Source organism: Cetorhinus maximus, chromosome 16, assembly GCF_964194155.1.
Source record: "Cetorhinus maximus chromosome 16, sCetMax3.hap1.1, whole genome shotgun sequence".
In the NCBI taxonomy this organism is placed as follows: Eukaryota; Metazoa; Chordata; class Chondrichthyes; order Lamniformes; family Cetorhinidae; genus Cetorhinus; species Cetorhinus maximus.
This window is the reverse complement of record NC_135894.1, coordinates 46,331,753-46,349,726: the sequence shown is the minus strand read 5'-3', so window position 1 is coordinate 46,349,726 and position 17,974 is coordinate 46,331,753. Positions and strand designations below refer to the sequence as shown.

The 17,974-nt window shown below is 42.2% G+C and overlaps 1 protein-coding gene across 1 annotated transcript in view; it reads right to left on the bottom strand.

Moving 5' to 3' along the window:
- LOC144691948 (cell surface glycoprotein CD200 receptor 1-B-like) overlaps positions 1-17,974 on the bottom strand; it is a 65,622-nt gene that overhangs the window by 25,264 nt on the left and 22,384 nt on the right. Inside the window, exon 3 of the mRNA XM_078560513.1 lies at positions 360-629. Within this exon, the coding sequence (XP_078416639.1) occupies positions 360-629 (270 nt within the window). The remainder of the gene's footprint in view (positions 1-359; positions 630-17,974) is intronic.

Genomic DNA, 17,974 nt, shown 5'->3' with positions numbered 1-17,974 from the left:
GAAAGTGAAGTGGCGCATATTGTATGTGCATGAGTTTCCTCCCTAAAACATGGCTCTGTGCTGAGGTTACAGGGAATGGATGGGAATATCCCATGAAAATTCACTGCCAATATATTAACAACAAATTGTTCACTATTATATCTCATAAAACATTTGCAATAGAGAGACCCTAAAGGAGAGGGCTTATTTTTCCAAAGAGCTACAAAATTCTTTCTAGCCTCTTCAATTTATATTCTGCTAATTATATTATCTATGGAAAATCTGTTGTACATATAGCAGGAATATACTTTGCAAAGCCAATCATTATATTTTCTCATAGGCAGAAGGTTTAGATTAAAAAGACTAGAATACAAACATACCAAAGGAAATCGTAAGGTTCTGAGTTGCATTAAATGCCGGGTGGTTTACGATGCAGGTTTGTGTTTGTTCTGTGAAGTTGATGGCTGTATGGTAGTAACTTTCCACAGTCACGGTACCATCATCATTATCAACAAAAATCTGCGTGGAGTTTCCAAAAGTATCCTCTTTCCAGGTAATAGTTGCAGCTGGTTTACCCTTCGAAGCAATGCACTGAACCTTCTTCAGGCCATTTGGTAATGATTTGAAATTCAATGAAATAATTGGTGGAGCTGTAAAAAAGAGATAAAACTGTTTAGAAATAATATGAATGATACGGTGAGCCTAGCAAATGAGCATTTGTTCCTGAGTGGAAAAGGTTTGAATTTCAGTTTACTTCCTTAATTTGGGCTGTAGGAAAAATGCCTTGTAAATTGTGTTATGATCCCTGGAGAGACTGATAACTTTTAAAAAAGAGATTTGAATTTCAAGTGACCAACTTAAAGGAATTGCACGATACAATTCCAAGTTTTAAGACTTACTGTAACAAATTAAAATCTATATTGACTGAGCATTACTTAGTAGACAACTAATACTCTAAACTACAGGACAGGTATTCTTATTAATTTCTTAACACAACCGATAACCTCATGCCAGGTTTGTACATTATGCCACACTCAAAGCAGAATTGTAGTCTTTACAGGAACCAGTTCAAAGTTACTTCCAGCTTCCGACAGGCTTGCTTCTCCCCGACTTGCCAAGTTCTGGTGTCCAGTGACTATTGAAAGTTGTTTCCCTCAGTCTTTTGAGAATCCCTGAACTGATTTCCAACAGCAAAGCCCACTCCGACAATTCCTTCTCCCAACCATGCCAGGGAAAATCTTCCAGTGTCCTTTAATTTCCATGAGTTCCGTCTCTTTGACCAGAGAATGTGCTCCCACTCACATTTGGTTATGTCACTAATAGACAACAGCCTTTCACCCTACGGTTCAGAACAATTGCTGCTTCCCTGTCTCTCTCTCTGGGACTTTCTCTCTCGCCCTCTTGCTCTCTCTCTGTCCAGGGTATGTCTACAATAGCAAGGCCAGCTGTATGGTTTTATGTTTAGATGTTAAAAGTGGCACTTGGATTTCAATAGGACTTGACCTGGACCCAGGTCCCAATGGCAACCAAGACAAACTGGCTTATCGCTGGCAGAACTAGTAGGAGGTTACATGCTCTATTTTACCTTGAATTAAACGAGACTGCTTAAAATATAGCTATCTTACAATGTCACACAGCCATAACAATTGTCTGATCTGGTCTCAACTTTAAGTTAAAGACTTCTGTTCAAAACGAGTCAGGACTTGAATTAATTCTGGAAAGTGGCTGGGAAGCTTATCTTGCCCTGTGTGGAACTCTTTTATAGCAGCAAGACTGAAAAGTAAGCAGATTTGTAAAGCAGAACTGACACATCTAGGCATCTAAGCTTTGCTAACTTGAGATTTCCCAGAAAGCCTGTGGACTGTTCAAAGTAATTTTACTTGACACATCTCTCAGCAGTCTCTCTTAGATTGTCTTTGGCTTCACTAAATATAATTTCTCTTTGCTAGCCAGAAGGAGACTCTTCTTGTTTTCTTTCATCTTCTCTGAAGTAACATTTACCTGGTACTTTACAGATACATGGTATATTCAGGACAGGAACAAAGAGGTTATAGAAGTAAAACTGAATGGGTATACCATGCAGAGGTAAGAATGTCACTTCAATGTACAAGTGTCTGAGATCAAGGAAGTTGCGACAACTGGCCAAAATACCACCACCCTTGTAAAGATGAGCTTAGTCGGAATAGATGATCAAAGTGGAACAGGTAAGAATCTCCAAACCTTCTTTCTCTTAGGCAGTCTTCTTCGGTAATTCTCTGGAATCCAGGATGATTTGCTTCCACTCTGATCCAATGGGTTCTGAAATGGCTGACAAGTCCAATGCGCAATCTGCAGACACTGCCTCATGTGGGCCAGGCGGTGCTTGAAGTGTTGGGTAGTTGATATGGAGTTGGGTAGTTGATATGAAGAGCATTAAGTGGGAAGGTGCAATGGGCTGACACAGGATTCCTGGTCACTGGCGATGTGATATCAATTAGGCTCCTTAATGAGCCACTGATGCTCATTATTTCTGAGCCCAACACAATTTATTGGTGGCTGAGGGATTAAAGGCTTTTTCACACTTCCAAACAGCTGTCCATAAAATGCTGTTGGGTTTGCCGGTAGCCCCGTAGGGAAGGTCGCTCAGTGCCTGATGGAAGTGGGGGTGCCTGCTGAAAGCCATTCCCCTGCCCTTGCTCTTCGACCCCCATGACCCCTCTCCTGTGACCCCAAACCAGCGAACCCCATCCTGCCTTCACGCACTTTTGGCCTGGGGTCCCTTGGCGATCCTGGCCTCTGATGGCTGCATTGCTGGCAGCTGCCACTCCCCCCTCCCCCGCTGGTGCATGAAGAGCAATGGAGACCTGCCGTCCTCTAATTGGCCTGCAGGTCTCGATGGGCTGGTTCTCCACCGCTGGGACCCTGAATCTCAAGGAAGGCCCGATGGTGGTCACTTAAGTGCCTGATGGGCACTAGATACCGTTGGGACTTCCCTGTGGAACTGATGGGAGTTCTCTAACCAAAGCAGCCCTTTTTGTGGATTCTGCCTTTGCAGTAGCAGAAGCAGAGACAGTGACCACCAGATGCTCCATCATGGTCAGATCTGCTAGCGTAGTCAGCACTTCCACAGTGGAAAGGTTGGGCTCCAAGTTTTGTACAATGCCCTTTGCCATGTTGAAGCTGGACTTCTCCATGTTCCTTAACAGTGACGGAAGGCTCTGTGGCAGGCATACCAATGCCCCAAGCATCTTGGTGTGCATCTTCATCAATGTTCTATTCTAGGCAGCCTCATAAAAGTCCTCAGTTCAGTCACCTGCAGCCGAAATTGTGTGTGACCTCATCCTCCCGCAAGCTGGCACATGTGGCACCCTTTCCCCAAGGCCTGGCTGCAGCCCACCTGTGCCCATTGACTGACCACATACTAATCCTGACTCTAAACTAGTCTCTAAGATATGCATAGTGTCAATATCTGAGCTGGTGAATGGAATTGTGATATCAAGAGACAGTGTTTCCTTATAAGTAATTTGAGCTTCCTTTTTCTCTTCAGCCTGCCTGCGCTGTGGCTGGCCAGGTAGCAGATCCTGGGTATCCAGAAGCATAAAAGCAGAAGTTGAGGGTTAGGGTAAGGAGGGGAATAGGTAGAAAAGAAGCAGGTCCATGGTCACACCATCTTCAGTATTTAACTCATGGCAGGTCTTGGGTTAAGGATGAGTTGAGAAGGGACATGAAGCTGTAATTCACCATCATCTCCAATGTTCTTGGGGATGCTGGAAGCCATGGATTCCATTGCCACCAGCCCTATAATGCAGAGCACCATCTCCTCCCTTGGGGTGAGTGGATAAAGTTGTGGTGTCCCCGTTATCTTCTGTTGTTCCCTCCTGTTATGGGCACTCTTTTCCTGCAAGACAGAGAGCAGAATGCCAGTGATTCTATGCCACTGTGTCTAGTGATGTCCCTGATATAGGTGAATAGCTGGAAATCTGTGGAGGCAGAGAGAGCGGTATGAGGTTGGCACCATTGGAAGGTGTGGATGAGATGGCATATGTGAATATCAAGCATGAGTGCTGCTGGGTGAATGATGGGAGTTCGGTGCATTTGGCAGCATGACAGACTGGTGGTCTGATGTGAGATGTGATGTGAGGATGCATTCACTGGCCTTGACTGCTGCCAGGTCCTTGGGATTCACCTCCCTGGTCACAATCTCCCACTCTCTTTCGAGGAAATGCCTTGAAGACCCCCTGGCCCTTTGAGGAAATATAGCCTCTCTCCTCTATCCACTTCCACCACGAGTGCCTCCGGAACATCATCGGTGAATCTTAGAGCTCTCTTCCTGGACTGATGCTCCTTTATCTTGAATGTTTCTGCTCCAGTTGTTTTTAGGCTTGAATGTTCCAATGAGGCTTTTCTTTAAGAGGAACAGGCTACCTTTAAGAGTTGGAGACTAACTAGAACATCTGTTAACCTCACATGCTATTAGGCACCCCCAATTGTGCGTTCAGCCAATCAGCATCATGGGACGCACTAGGCTGTATGTGGAAATCATGATGATGAGGAGACGACAGCATGAAAATTTTGTGCTTACTTCCAACAGAGCTGGAACAGACAAGTCATGAATTATGACGCCCAGCCCCCATATCTAATTAAATTTCTGGCCTCAAGTTTACTGACCAGAAAATCAACTCAAAGATCCAAATGAGTACCTCTATAAAGGTCCGATATCAGTACCTCTAGAAAGGTCTGACATCAGTAACTCTAGAAAGGCCTGACATCAGTAACTCTATAAAGAGTCAATAACTCTATAAAGGTCTGATATCGGTAACTCTATAAAGGTCCGATATCAGTACTTCTCTTGCAGTTGAGTTGGAACTAAGACATGAATCCTTTTCATTTTTTATTACTTAGCATTCTGGTTTTCATTTGCAATGTGGATATATTAGTTTGAATAACAAATGCTGATTACGCTATAGGAAGAATGAAATTTTAAGAATTATTAAACTTGATGTGTGTGGAAATTGAACTTAGTATAATCTGAAACACAGTAATTGTTTCTCCTACTTAACTTTTGTTTGGTTAGTTCAACTCACAATAGTAGCAGGCACTCAGATGTGCTGACAGACTCTCGTTTGCACTAACAGTGACTCACTCACGGTGGCAAACTATTTGCTTATGGTGATAGAGAAGAAACTTGTGTTGGCAGGCACCCTACACATATTGGCAGGCTGTGTACTCATAAGGGCATATGACTTGCTCTTATTGGCAAACAAATATATTGCATTGGCAGACATCTAATCCTGGTGGGTGACTCCCTAACTCATTTGTACTGGCTCGGTCCTTCAAAGCGTTTGATGAAATTTGGATACCCTTCTTAAGTAGAGTTATTTTAGAAACCAGCTGAAAGGAATACAGAAAATTGTTAAAGTTAATATCTCCAATTAATATTTCTTAGCTAATTTTATGACCTTGTCCATTATGATGGTGAGTCAATTTGAGGGCTCATATGACTACTTACATTTAAACTAGAGTAAATCTAGCTTTGAATATATTTTATGTTCTCCATATAACTTCAATGCTAACATAGATTTTATCTGTAAAAACCATAGGATAGCCTTTTGGTGTGACCTAGACTGCTATAAATGATCTTTATTATTGCTTCTTAGATTGGTTTGTTATACTCTACTAATTAAGCTAGAGAGAAAAAATAGAAAAAAAAAACCCTCAGGTGCTACAGGAAGATCTTGGGCCCAATTTAATGCTTTCCCCCATGGTGAGTTTGGTGGCGGGGGGTGGGGTGGGGGGGGAGTTGTGGGGAGTTATACATCAGGCAGGAAGGTGGCAGGTGGGGACCCTGTGGATGGCTTTTCTGCCCCACCGCCAACTGAGGCCCTTGTGGACCACCACTTAAGGGCCTCAACCCACTGCTGCTACTATTATCCCAATACCAGGCAGGGGGCTCGCCTTGCAGGATGCATGATAAGCCAAACCTGTGTTGTGTTTCTTGTGGACTCCTGTGGTGGTCCCTTGGTCCAAGGAACTCAGTGCCTGATTAAGTGACTCAGCAGCAGGAAGGTGTGGGGGGAAATCCTCCTTTCTGTGCGGGAGAACCATCCTCTGCCCTTGCCCCCATCCTGCAACACCCCTTCGGCCATCACTCACTTCTTGTCTGGGATCCTGCCTTGCGTGGGTGTTGTACCAGCTGCAGCCACCACCTCCCTGGTGGCACTGCTATTCAATACTGGCTTCTGATTGGCCGGCAGCTCTTGGCAGGCAGGACTTCCAACTCCCTGGGTCCTTGATCCCAGGGAAGACTCACTGCTGTTGAGTTAAGTGTCTATGTGGCCCTAAATTTTGGTGGGCTTTCCCTAAAAGAGGTGATGCAAGGCTCTTGCCGGCTTTCTAGCTGGTGGTGATACTCCTGTTGCCTCCATTAAATCCACCCCCCTGTTTCTGAAGTATGAATGACAATCACACATCTTGTTCTGATCTCTAGTAAACCTTTGGAAGAGACATAAAAGCAAACAGGACTTGCATGATTTGCACTTTCTGGACCTAATTTGAATTCACTGTTATCTCTGGATGGTGGATGTAGCAATTCAGGCAATTGTATTAAAGTTTGTGCTGTAAGGTTAGACGGAGTTGTAGTACAATAAAAGCACAGAAACTTCATGTAATGAACCTTGCTGGTTTCTGTACTGGAAATCAACAGCAAGAAGGATCCCACAGCCTAACTAATCATATCCAATAATGTGAGTTCAGCTAATGATGGTTCCCTCTGCATTTAAACTTCTGCAATATTATGACTAGAAATCCAAATGACAACACTATCTAGAGAGCTCTGTAAGCAGGAGTTGTGCTAGGTAAAGTTTCACCCCTGACTTTCCATGTGGATTTTTTGGGTTGATTTGGAAGACTAGATTTTTAAGTCCTTACACGTGACAAGCTCATACTGTAAAATTGGTATTGTTTTGCAATATGCATTCGTGGTTTGCTCGTGAACTTACAATTGTGAGGACTCAGAAAATCTACCCTGGAATATAATGCAGTTTCATCAACTTTTACATATCTAGCACATGTATGGAGTTTAGCTTCAGTGTCAGCAATTGTTCTAATTCTCTATTCATAATCTTCATTGCTGGAACAAAGGTGGAGACATGGAGTTGAGTTACAGATCAGGCATGATCTGATTGAATGGCAGAACAGCTTCGAGGGACTGAATGGCCTACTTCTGTTCCTGCGGTTTCAATTGTTTGTAGCATATCTACTTTTCTGTTTGCAGATATTTTAAATTGTGACTTCTTCACTCTAAGTTTTCAATCCACAATTAAATTCGCATATGGTTTCAAAGAAGTGCCTTTCTACAGGACGAAAATAGTAAAGTTAACAATAGGTCAGTTAGATTGATTAAGGAGAGTTTTGTAAAATATAATCCTTAAACCCCAGTGTCCTTTGATGTGTGCACCCTTCTATAGTTTCTTTATAAAGGTTATGTAACCCTTGGTTTATTAATAATCAACTTGTGTTATCTATAAAATGGAGACATTCTTATCTGCAAATTGCATAGCTGTTAAATTTAGATATGAAATGACATTTACTTTCCCCTGACAATTCTGAGAAGTGCCAGAAGGATGCGGTCCATTTTAGGTGTTAATTGGGATTCTAATGAAGCAATATTGAAGATGGCAGCACAGCTTTTTCTGTATTTTACTGGCTTTAGAATTAATAACCACCAATTTGTTTCTATATTTTTCAAAGTGGTTGAGTCTTATCTCCAGTATCTCTTTTAAAAATCATACTGTTGAAAGAATTATGATTAACTATAACATCCGTTCTTTCCAGTAGATTTTTTTAGGTTTATTGAACTTTCAATATCATTATAATAACAAAGATACCACAAGGAGAGAAATATCATTGCTCACGTAGAAGTAGAATCAGACTAGCATACAAAATCATTGCAAGGCACTTGGCTAATTAAAGTCTGTATAACCAATTTTGCAAATGCCTTCTATATGCTATCTGAAGACATTATCCAATGGTTTATCTTGCCAGACAAATAGGGGCCAGGGAAAATGACAGTTAATACTCAAGTTGTCTGAGATTGTCTGAAAAGATGGTGGGGTAAAGAAAATAAAGTTTGAGCCCCATTTCAAATGGCAAGTTTGCTGAGGTATCTTGGTTAATTTCTGGAGTTTATTTTGCTCCTTCACAGTGCATACAGTTGTAATATGAGATTTATTGACTACATGATTAACTTCAGGAATCAGGCAAATAATTGTGAAATATTTTTATCTTTCTAGACATAAAATAATTTTGCAAAATCTTTGGCACATCACAGATAATACTTTTTTCTTTATATTTTCTTCCAATTCAATGTATTCTGGAGTGAAAGTACTTGGAGATAAAAACCTTTAGGTTGGAATCATGCTGTGTAACATTAAAAACAAACATATTGACATTGCACTCTAAAGAGCTGTCTATACCTGAAATGTTAACATCACAATCCTGTTAAGGATGTGGGCCAAGACTTTTCTTATCAGATATTGGCAAGCTTGCAGTTTGTGTCTGCATTTTCTGTTTATTGCCAGCAAATGCTTTTTATTTGTGCATATTTCCCATGCATTGCAATCATTTTATTCAGCTATTTTCATGACATTAACGGAGTAAATTTTCACTATTACTACCTGGGCATAAGCATTGGGTGAAGGAAAGGAAGGAAATTCTGATGGACAAGATTACACAGCAGGACTACAACATACCGAATTGTTCTTTCATTGAAATTAAAGAACAAACAAGCGGGCTCTGTAAGGGAGAGGTGACTCTTCATGGAAGATCCTTCATTCTGCACTCTACCCAAGAAACAATCAGTGCCCAGGCAGTAAATTTGAAATAGTTCCCCATGTCTTTTCATTACTTCAAATATGTTTGCTGGCCATTTAAAGGGAACAGATGTGAAGAAGGAGAAAGGAGAACAAAATAAACAGAGTGTAGGAAAGATGGAAGAACTAAACAGATCATAAGGATTCAGGGAGCAAAATAAGATTATCAGACAAATAGAGGAAGTTGTGTGTAAGCAAATACACTAAGTGCTGTGAATAAAAGTTTTGAGCTAGAGGCATAAATTGCTAAGGGGGAAATGATGTAAAACACCAATATCACCATGGCTTAGGCTAGAACAGGACTGTAATGTGAGCATTTCTGGTTAGAAGAATATTAATGAGGGTCAGAGTAGGGGTGCAGTGATTGTAGATAAAACATTTCCTACTGCCTTTAGGGGTCACTTGATTGCACTGACGAATGAGCCCTAAGCATGGGTAATCTTAGGGGCAGAGTTTTCTAGTCGTGGACCTGGTACAAACATGTAGCTTCTAAAAGAGCTCTGTAATAAAGTTAGCTGTTTCAAGTAAGAAACCTGTTCAGTATATCAAGTTTATTATAATTGGCGACAAGGATAAATACCTCCGTCGCTGCATTTGTGAATGTGAATACATCAATTCGTAAGGAAAGAAAGAAAAGTATACTCACCAGTCATACCACTTTTTGGCAGAATCAACCCTTATGACTCGTCCATGGAAGACTGGAGCCAGTACATAGAACGCCTAGGTTTTTATTTCATGGCGAATGAAATAACAGTGGAGGAGAAGCAGAAAACAATTCTTGTACGTGTCAGTGGTAGCAAGACTTATAACCTCATCCATAGCCTGACGGCCTTGAACGTGCCCAATTCTAAATCTTTTAATGAGCTGGTAGACCTCATGAAGATGCATTTTCAGCTGAAGCCATCAGTAATTGTACAGAGGTTTAGGTTCAACTCCAGAGTAAGGCCCCTGGAGAGCCCATCGCAACTTAAATCGTGAAGTTTAAACACTTGACTGAGCACTGTGACTTCGGAGATACACTCAATAACAGGTTGTGGGTTCGGTTGGTTTGTGGCGTGCACAACGATGCCATTCAGCACCGCTTACTTGCAAAAGTTAATATTGATTTGAAGTGCACCATGCTATACAGAGTGTGCAACATGGAGCCGTTCTTCAGTTGGGGCAGGAACCTACTGCCAGGCATGGTGCAAAAGCCAGAGAGACAGCAGCAAAGTGGGAGACAGGCACTACTGCTCGTAAAACAAAAAGGCATAGTGAAAGCATCTCAGCAAGGATTTAGAAATTAATCTGTTACAGATGTGGAGTTAACCATGTACCGGAAACCTGCAGATTTAAGGAGGCAGAATGCCACTACTGCCACAAAAAAGGCATGTAATAAAGCAATGCAGGGTGAAATCGAGACAGCCAATTAGGTAGCAGACCAAGGTGATTGAAGTGCACAATATAACAGAATCAGAAGCTGCTGATACTGATATCTATTCCCCATACATTGTCAAAGCAGTAGAAACTGAAGCAATAACCGTCACCCTTCAAGTGAATGGGAAGCCTCTGTTCATGGAGGTACACACGGGAGCCTTGACCACAATGGTGGGAGAACACACACTTAAATACCTAAATTAAGGTACCCAGCCACTGAACCTGGAGCAGACCGCGGTTCAGCTGAAGACATACACTGGAGAGTCAGTACAGGTAAAGGGCATCACCACACTGCCTGTGTCCTTTCGGCAACAGACAGCCCAGCTTCCAGTGATCATTGTAGCAGGTGAAGGGCCTAGTCTTCTGGGCCATGATTGGTTACAAAAAATTAAGCTCAACTGGTCAGAATTATTTCGAGCGAGAACAGGAGGAATTCCTGAGCTGTTAAGGAAGCACAACAGCGCATTTTATGATGAATTGGGAAAGATAAAAGGCTTACAAGCAAAAACATACGTAGATTCAGAGGTAAAAGCCCAGACTTTAAAGCCAGACCTGTGTCTTATGCCCTAAAGGAGAAGGTGGATGCAGAATTATGCTGCTTAGAGAAAGTAGGCATAATCCAGCCAATCCAATTTTCAGAATGGGCAGCGCCCATAGTCCCTGTGATGAATCCAGAACAAACTATTTGCATTTGCAAAGACTGCAAATTAACTTTGAACAAGGCTGCTAAACTAGATAAATATTCTATCTCGAGGGTAAAAGATTTGTACGCTAAGCTAGCTGGAGGAAAATCCTACACCAAACTGGACATTAGCCATGCATATCAACAGCTAGAGCTGGACAGCATGTCTAGAGGGTACGTAACCATCAGCACACACAAGGGCCTGTATCAATATACACGCCTACCCTCTGGAGTATCATCTGCCTGTGCAATCTTCCAAAGAACCATTGAAAGCCTATTGCAAGGACTTCCCCGAGTAGTAGTGTACCTGGATAACATCCTGATCACAGGATCAATGAAAGCCTAGCATTTGGACAGCCGATAAGAGGTTTTAAGAAGATTTTTGGAAGCTGGTGTATGATTGAAGAAAGAGTAGTGTACTTTCCAAGCTACTGAAATCACTTACTTAGGTCACCGAATGGATGCCCAGGGGTTGCATCCAGTGGAGGGGAAAGTCAAGGCAATCAAATTGGCCTGTCCGGTACATCAAGTTTATTACAGGAGAAAAGGGAGGTGCAGTAGACCTAATGTATTGTTAACCAAAGGTTCCATTAAATTACGAGAACATAGGGATGGTTTAGGGATGGTGCAAAAACTGGATTAGAGTAAATGAACAGGAATATAGCTGTTATTTTGGGAGTATATTATAGACTACTGTCGGAAGGAAGTATAAGAAGAGATAAGTTGATAAATTAGAGAAACTGCAGGACCAAGAGAGCCTTAATAATGTGATGTTAAATTTCCGAGGATAGACTTGCCAGGTTTCTACAGTGTGCCCAGGATTTATTCAGTGGGGTAGATATTTGTTTCAGACTGTATTTAGGTGCAGAATAGTCTGCATGCAGAGAGCAATGCCAGATGGCGGAGGTCTGAGGCTCAACTAAAATTGGGCCTTGGAAAATAGAGATAAGAATGGAACTAGTCCAGATAAACTGTAAAGAAAAATTACTAAATAAGACAGTGGACAATGAATGGATTATGTCTGAGAGGAGATGATTACATTTTACATATTCCCACTAGAAGCACAAATGGCACAATTGAAGCTGAATTCCTTGGATGGGTAGAAAATCTTAAATTTAAATGAGGCTTAACCAAAAGGCATATAATAAAACTAAGATTAATAATACAACATGAAATCAAACTGGATAGAGAAAATATAGAGGTGAAGCAAAATAGTTTAGAAAGACTGAGAGGACATGTAAATAAAAATTGGTAGGTAACATGAAGAGAAATAGTGAAGATGTTTATAAAGCAAAATGGAAATTAATAAATAAAAGAGTTGGGCCAATGAAAGATGAAAAAAAAGTTGTACGGAGGATGAAGCAATAGTGGAAATACTGGGCAGAATTTTGCCGTCGGCGAGCAGGGGGCAGAACCCCCTTGCCCACGCGTAAAATGACACAGAATCAGCTGCGGGCCCGCTGACCTGTCAATGGCCAATTGAAGCCATTGACAGGATCAATTATACCATTAATGGACCTGCCCGTCCAACCTTAAGGTTGGCAGGTCGGCCAGGAGCCCCGGCGGCAATTAGAAAAAACATGAAACCTCACCCATCAGCAGGATGAGGTTTCATGTAGGGTTTAGAAAAGTTTAATAAAGTTATTATGTAAATTATGAACATGTCTCATCTCATGTGACATTGTCACATGAGGGGGACATGTTAAGGAATTTTTTTTTTTCTACTTTTAATATTTTTTAAAGTGTCAGCGATCTCCCTGAGGCAGCACTTAGCCTCAGGGAGGTATGCGCTCTTTCTTGCCCATGCACGAAAGAGCGCACTCTCGCTTTTGGGGAATCCACCCCCACCCACACAGGGAGTGCATAGTGCTTCGCGCCGGATGTCACGCTGGGTGGGCCTTAATTGGCCCGCTCACGTAAAATGGCGGCGGGGCCCACTTCTCCGGCGGGGATCGGCTCCCCGCCCGTCAAAGATTGGGTCAGGCCCACCTGCCCGATAGGCAGAAAATTCTGCCCACTGAGTGCAGTAATGGTAATGAAAGAGTACAAGGGGAGAAGTGAAGCAATTAGAAAAAAATAACTATCAATAAAGAAGTAGTATTGAAACAACTCAAGGTAGAAGAGGTACTAGGCCCTAATGACATACATCCTGGAATATTGATGGAAATCAGAGAGAAAATAGCAGAGGCTTATACTGGAGTCTTTCAAATATTCTTAGATAAGGAAATTGGGTCAGAGGACTTGCAATCTCAGTCTCCACATTGTCATATTGTAATGTTGTTTATTTTGTCCATCTGATAGGTCATAACAAATACCAGATTCATAGAATATCATCCTCAGACAGAAGCACAATGTGCCTTCTTTCACAATTCCCTTTCTTAACTATGTCCATTATATTTAATTTCTGCTTTCATTGGGTGTGGGCATCGCTGGCTAGGCAGTATTTATTACCCATCCTTAATTGAGCTTGAGAAGGTGGTGGTGAGTTGCCTTCTTGAACTCCACCATGGTTCAAGTTCAACCACAGTGGATTTCAACCACAGTGCTGTTAGGAAGGGAGTTTCAGGAATTTGACCTAGGAACAGTGAAGGAGCGGCAATTTAATTCCAAGTCAAGATGGTGTATGGCTTGGAGGGGAACTTGCAGATGGTGGTGTACCCATGTATTTGCTGCCCCTGTCCTTCAAGGTGGTAGAGGTCATGGGTTTGGAAGGTGCTGCCGAAGGAGCTTTGGTGAGTTGCTGCAGTGCATCTTGTAGATGGTACACACTGCTGCCACTGTGTGTTAGTCATGGAGGAAGTGAATGCTTAAGGTGTTGGATGGAGTGCCAGTGAATCAGAATGCTTTGTCCTGGATGGTGTCAAGCTTTTTGAGTATTGTTGGAGCTGCACTCATCCAGACAAGTGGAGAGTATTCCATCACATTCCTGACTTGTGCCTTGTAGATGGTGGATAGGCTTTGGGCAGTCGGGAGGTGAGCTACTTGCAACAGAATTCCCACCAAATCCTATACCTAACTGGACATGAGCCATGCATACCAACAGTTAGAGCTGGATAGCATGTCTACAGGGTAATAACCATCAACACACATGAGGGCATGTATCAATCTACGTGCCAACCTTTGGAGTATTGTCTGCATGTGCAATCTACCAAAGGACCATGAAAAAATTTTTGCAAGGACTGCCCCGGTAGTAATATATCTAGATGATGTTCTGATCATCGGGTCAACTGAAGCCGAACATTTGGGCAACCTGGAAGAGGTGTTAAGTAGATTCTTGGAAGCCAGTATTCAATTAAAGAAAGAGAAATGTACATTCCAAGTGCCAGAAGCTACTTACTTAGGTCACTGGGTGATGCCATGGGATTGCATCTGGTAGAAGAGAAAGTTAGGGCAATCAAAGAGGCGCAATATCTGTCCAGTGTAACTGAACTCATATCTTTTTTGGGCATGAGTTATTAACAGTTATTATAGCCACCTCTTGCCAAACCTTTTTAAAAAAAATTCATTCAGGGAATGTGGGCTTCGCTGGCTGGGCCAGCATTTATTGCCCATCTCTAGTTGCCTTTGAGAAGGCGGTAGTGAGCTGCCTTCTTGAACCGCTGCAGTCCATGTAATGTAGGTACACCCACAGTGTTTTTAGGAAGGGAGTTCCAGGATTTTGACCCAGCGACAGTGATGGAACGGTGATATATTTCCAAGTCAGGATGGTGAGTAACCTGGAGGGGAACTTCCAGGTGGTAGTGTTATCATCTATCTGCTGCTCTTGTCCTTATAGATGGCAGTGGCCGTGGGTTTGGAAGGTGCTATCTTGGTGAATTCCTGCTGTGCATCTTGTAGATGGTACACACTGCTGCTACTGTGCGTCAGTAGTGGAAAGTGTGAATGTTTGTGGCTGTGGTGCCAATCAAGCAGGCTACTTTGTCCTGGATGGTGTCAAGCTTTTTGAGTGTCGTGGGAGCTGCACTCATCCAGGCAAGTGGGGAGTATTCCATTACACTCCTGACTTGTGCCTTGTAGATGGTAGACAGGTTTTGGGGAGTCAGGAGGTGAGGCTCGTAGCAGGATTCCTAACCTCTGACCTGGTCTTGTAGCCACAGTATTTATATGGTTAGTCCAGTTCAGTTTCTGGTCAATGGTAACGCCCAGAGTGTTGATAGTGGGGGATTCAGTGATGGTAATGCCATTGAATGTCAAGGGACAATGGTTAGACTCTCTCTTGTTGGAGATGGTCATTGACTGGCACTTGTGTAGCATGAATGTTACTTGCCGCTTGTCAGCCCAAGTCTGGATATTGTCCAGGTCTTGCTGCATTTGGACATGGACTGCTTCAGTATCTGAGGAGTCACGAATGGTGCTGAACATTGTGCAATCATCAGCGAATATCCCCACATATGACCTTATGATGGAAGGAAGGTCATTAATGAAGCAGCTGAAGATGGTTGGTTTGTCAACATTGTCACATTTGTTGTTAAAAAAAGAATCATCATTGGTCATGGAATTCATAAAAAGAAGCCTTTGTGAAAGTTAAGAAGCTATTACAGTCATCATGTCTACTGGTACATTATGACCCATCAAAAGAATTAATATTAACATGTGATGCATCTCCTTATGGTGTGGGAGTTGTGTTATCACACAGGGTGGAAGATGGTTCTGAAAGGCCAATCGGCTATGTCTCCAGAAACCCCTCTTAAGCCAAGAAGGGTTATTCTCAACTAGCAAAGGAAGGTTTATCCGTAATATTTCAAGTGATGAAATTCCACTAGTACCTACATGGACAACATTTCACCATTTTGTCAGTCTATAAACCATTAATGCGTTCATTCAGCGAGGATAAAGCCATTCTGCCAGCAGCCTCAGCAAGAATTCAACATTCTTTTGGGTTTTGATATTATCTGCGAATGAGTGTACCTTTATGCACCGTCCTGGTTTGCATATTGCAAATGCAGATGTACTCTGTCATCTCCTGTTGTCAGACAGCATTGTACATGCTCCAGTGCAACAAATAGTTGTGCTTGCACTGAATTTCTTGGATTCTTTGCCTGTGTGTGCGAAGCAAATAAGAAATTGAACAGAGATCCAATTTTGTCGAAAGTCCGAGTCTTTGTACTGCAAGGCTGGTTGAATTCACCAGTGCCTGAAGAGATGAGACCATTCCATTCCCAAAAGAACAGAGTTAAGTTGTCAAAATGGAAGCTTGTTGTGGGGATCAAGAGTCATTGTCCCTTTGCAAGGAAGGGAGCCACTCTTGACAGAGCTTCACAGTATGCATCCAGGCATATACCTGAACTGCCATTTTCTAATGGTGTACCTGATGCTGCAGTTCCTGAGCATGTCGATTCAGTGGGAGAACCTCAAGTGGTAGAGCTACGCTGGTCTAACCAAATAAGAAAACCACCTCAGAGAATTAATCTTTAATCACCTGACCTGTATATATGTATAAATTGCAGATTAAAATGTTCTTTGTAAATTGGAAATGTAAAAAAACTAAATGGGGGAAGGAAATGTAGTGATTGAAGGTATAGCCTTTCCTACTGCCTATCAGGGGTCACGTGATTGTTCTTAGAGACTCTGACCAATGAGCCCTAAGCGTGGGGTAATTTGAGGGGAAGCGTGGGTTTTTGTCGTGGATCTGGTTCAAGCATGTAGCTTCTGAAAAGTTCCTGTAATAAAGTTATCTGCTTCAAGTAGAAACCTATCCGGTGCATCAAGCCATTACATCTACCTTCTCTAAGCTTTTCATAATCTTGCATAACTCTATCAAATATTCCCTCCATCTCTTACGCTAAGCAGAACAACCCCATCCTTCCCAAACTAACCTTGTAATTAAAGCCCCACCCCCACACCCCCCATCCCTGGAACCATTCTGGTAAATCTCTGCATTCTCTCAAAGACCTTCACATTTTTCCTAAAGTGTGATGGCTGGAACTGGATGCAATGTAACAGCTGGGGCCCAACCAGAGCTTTCTAAAGGTTCAACATAACCTTCTCCTTTTGTGTTCAATGCCTCTATTTATGAAGCCCTGGATTCCATATACTTTGCTAACCACTCTCTCATTATGTTCTCCCATCTTCAAAAATTAATGCACATCCACCCCCAAGTCCCTCTGTTCCTGCATTCTTTAGAGTTGTGACATTAAGTTCATAATGCATATCCCCACCCCTTCCGCCAAAATGTATCGCCTCACACTTCTCCGTATTAAATTCCAACTGCCATTAGTCTGCCCATTCTGTTAGCCGATCTATGTCCTGTTGCAGGCGATTCATACCTTCCTCACTGTTGGTCACCCCTCAAGTTTGGTAGCATTTGCAAATTTTGAAATTTTACTCTGTATTCCAAGATTCAAGACATTCATATAAAGCAGAAAAAAAAACAGTGGTCCTAGCATTGACTCTTGGAGAAAACCACTGTCGACCACCCCACAGTCCAAAAACCAATCATTTACCACGACTTGTTGCTTTCTGCCATTAAGCCAAATCCAATTGGATACTGACTATTCTATTCCATGAGCCTCAATTTTGTTAATCAGCCTTTTATGTGATGCTTAGTAAATGCTTTATTAAAATCCATATAGACAACTTACATCACATTCCCTTCATCAACCTGCTCTGTTATTTTATGAAAAAATCAATTAGATTAGTTAAACATAATCTGCCTTTTACAAATCCATGCTGGCTCTCTTCAATTAACTCAAACCTCTCCAAGTGCCTGTTGATTTTTTTCCCTTGTTATGGATTTCAAAATCTTACCCCCGCACTGATGTCAGATTAAGTGGCCTGTAGTTGCTGGGACTGTCCTTACACCCTTTCTTGAATGAGATGTTATATTTACTATTCTCAAATCATCTGGCACCTCCCGCATATCTAGGGAAGATTGAAAGATTTAGGTCAGCCCTTCCGTTATCTCCATCCCAACTTCCTTTAGCAAGCTAGGTTGCAAGCCCTCCTGACCAGGTGACTTATCTACCCTAAGCATAGTCAGCCTCTCCAGTAACTCCTCCTTTTCAATTTTCACACTATCCATTGCCTCCATTATCTCTGCTTCTACCAA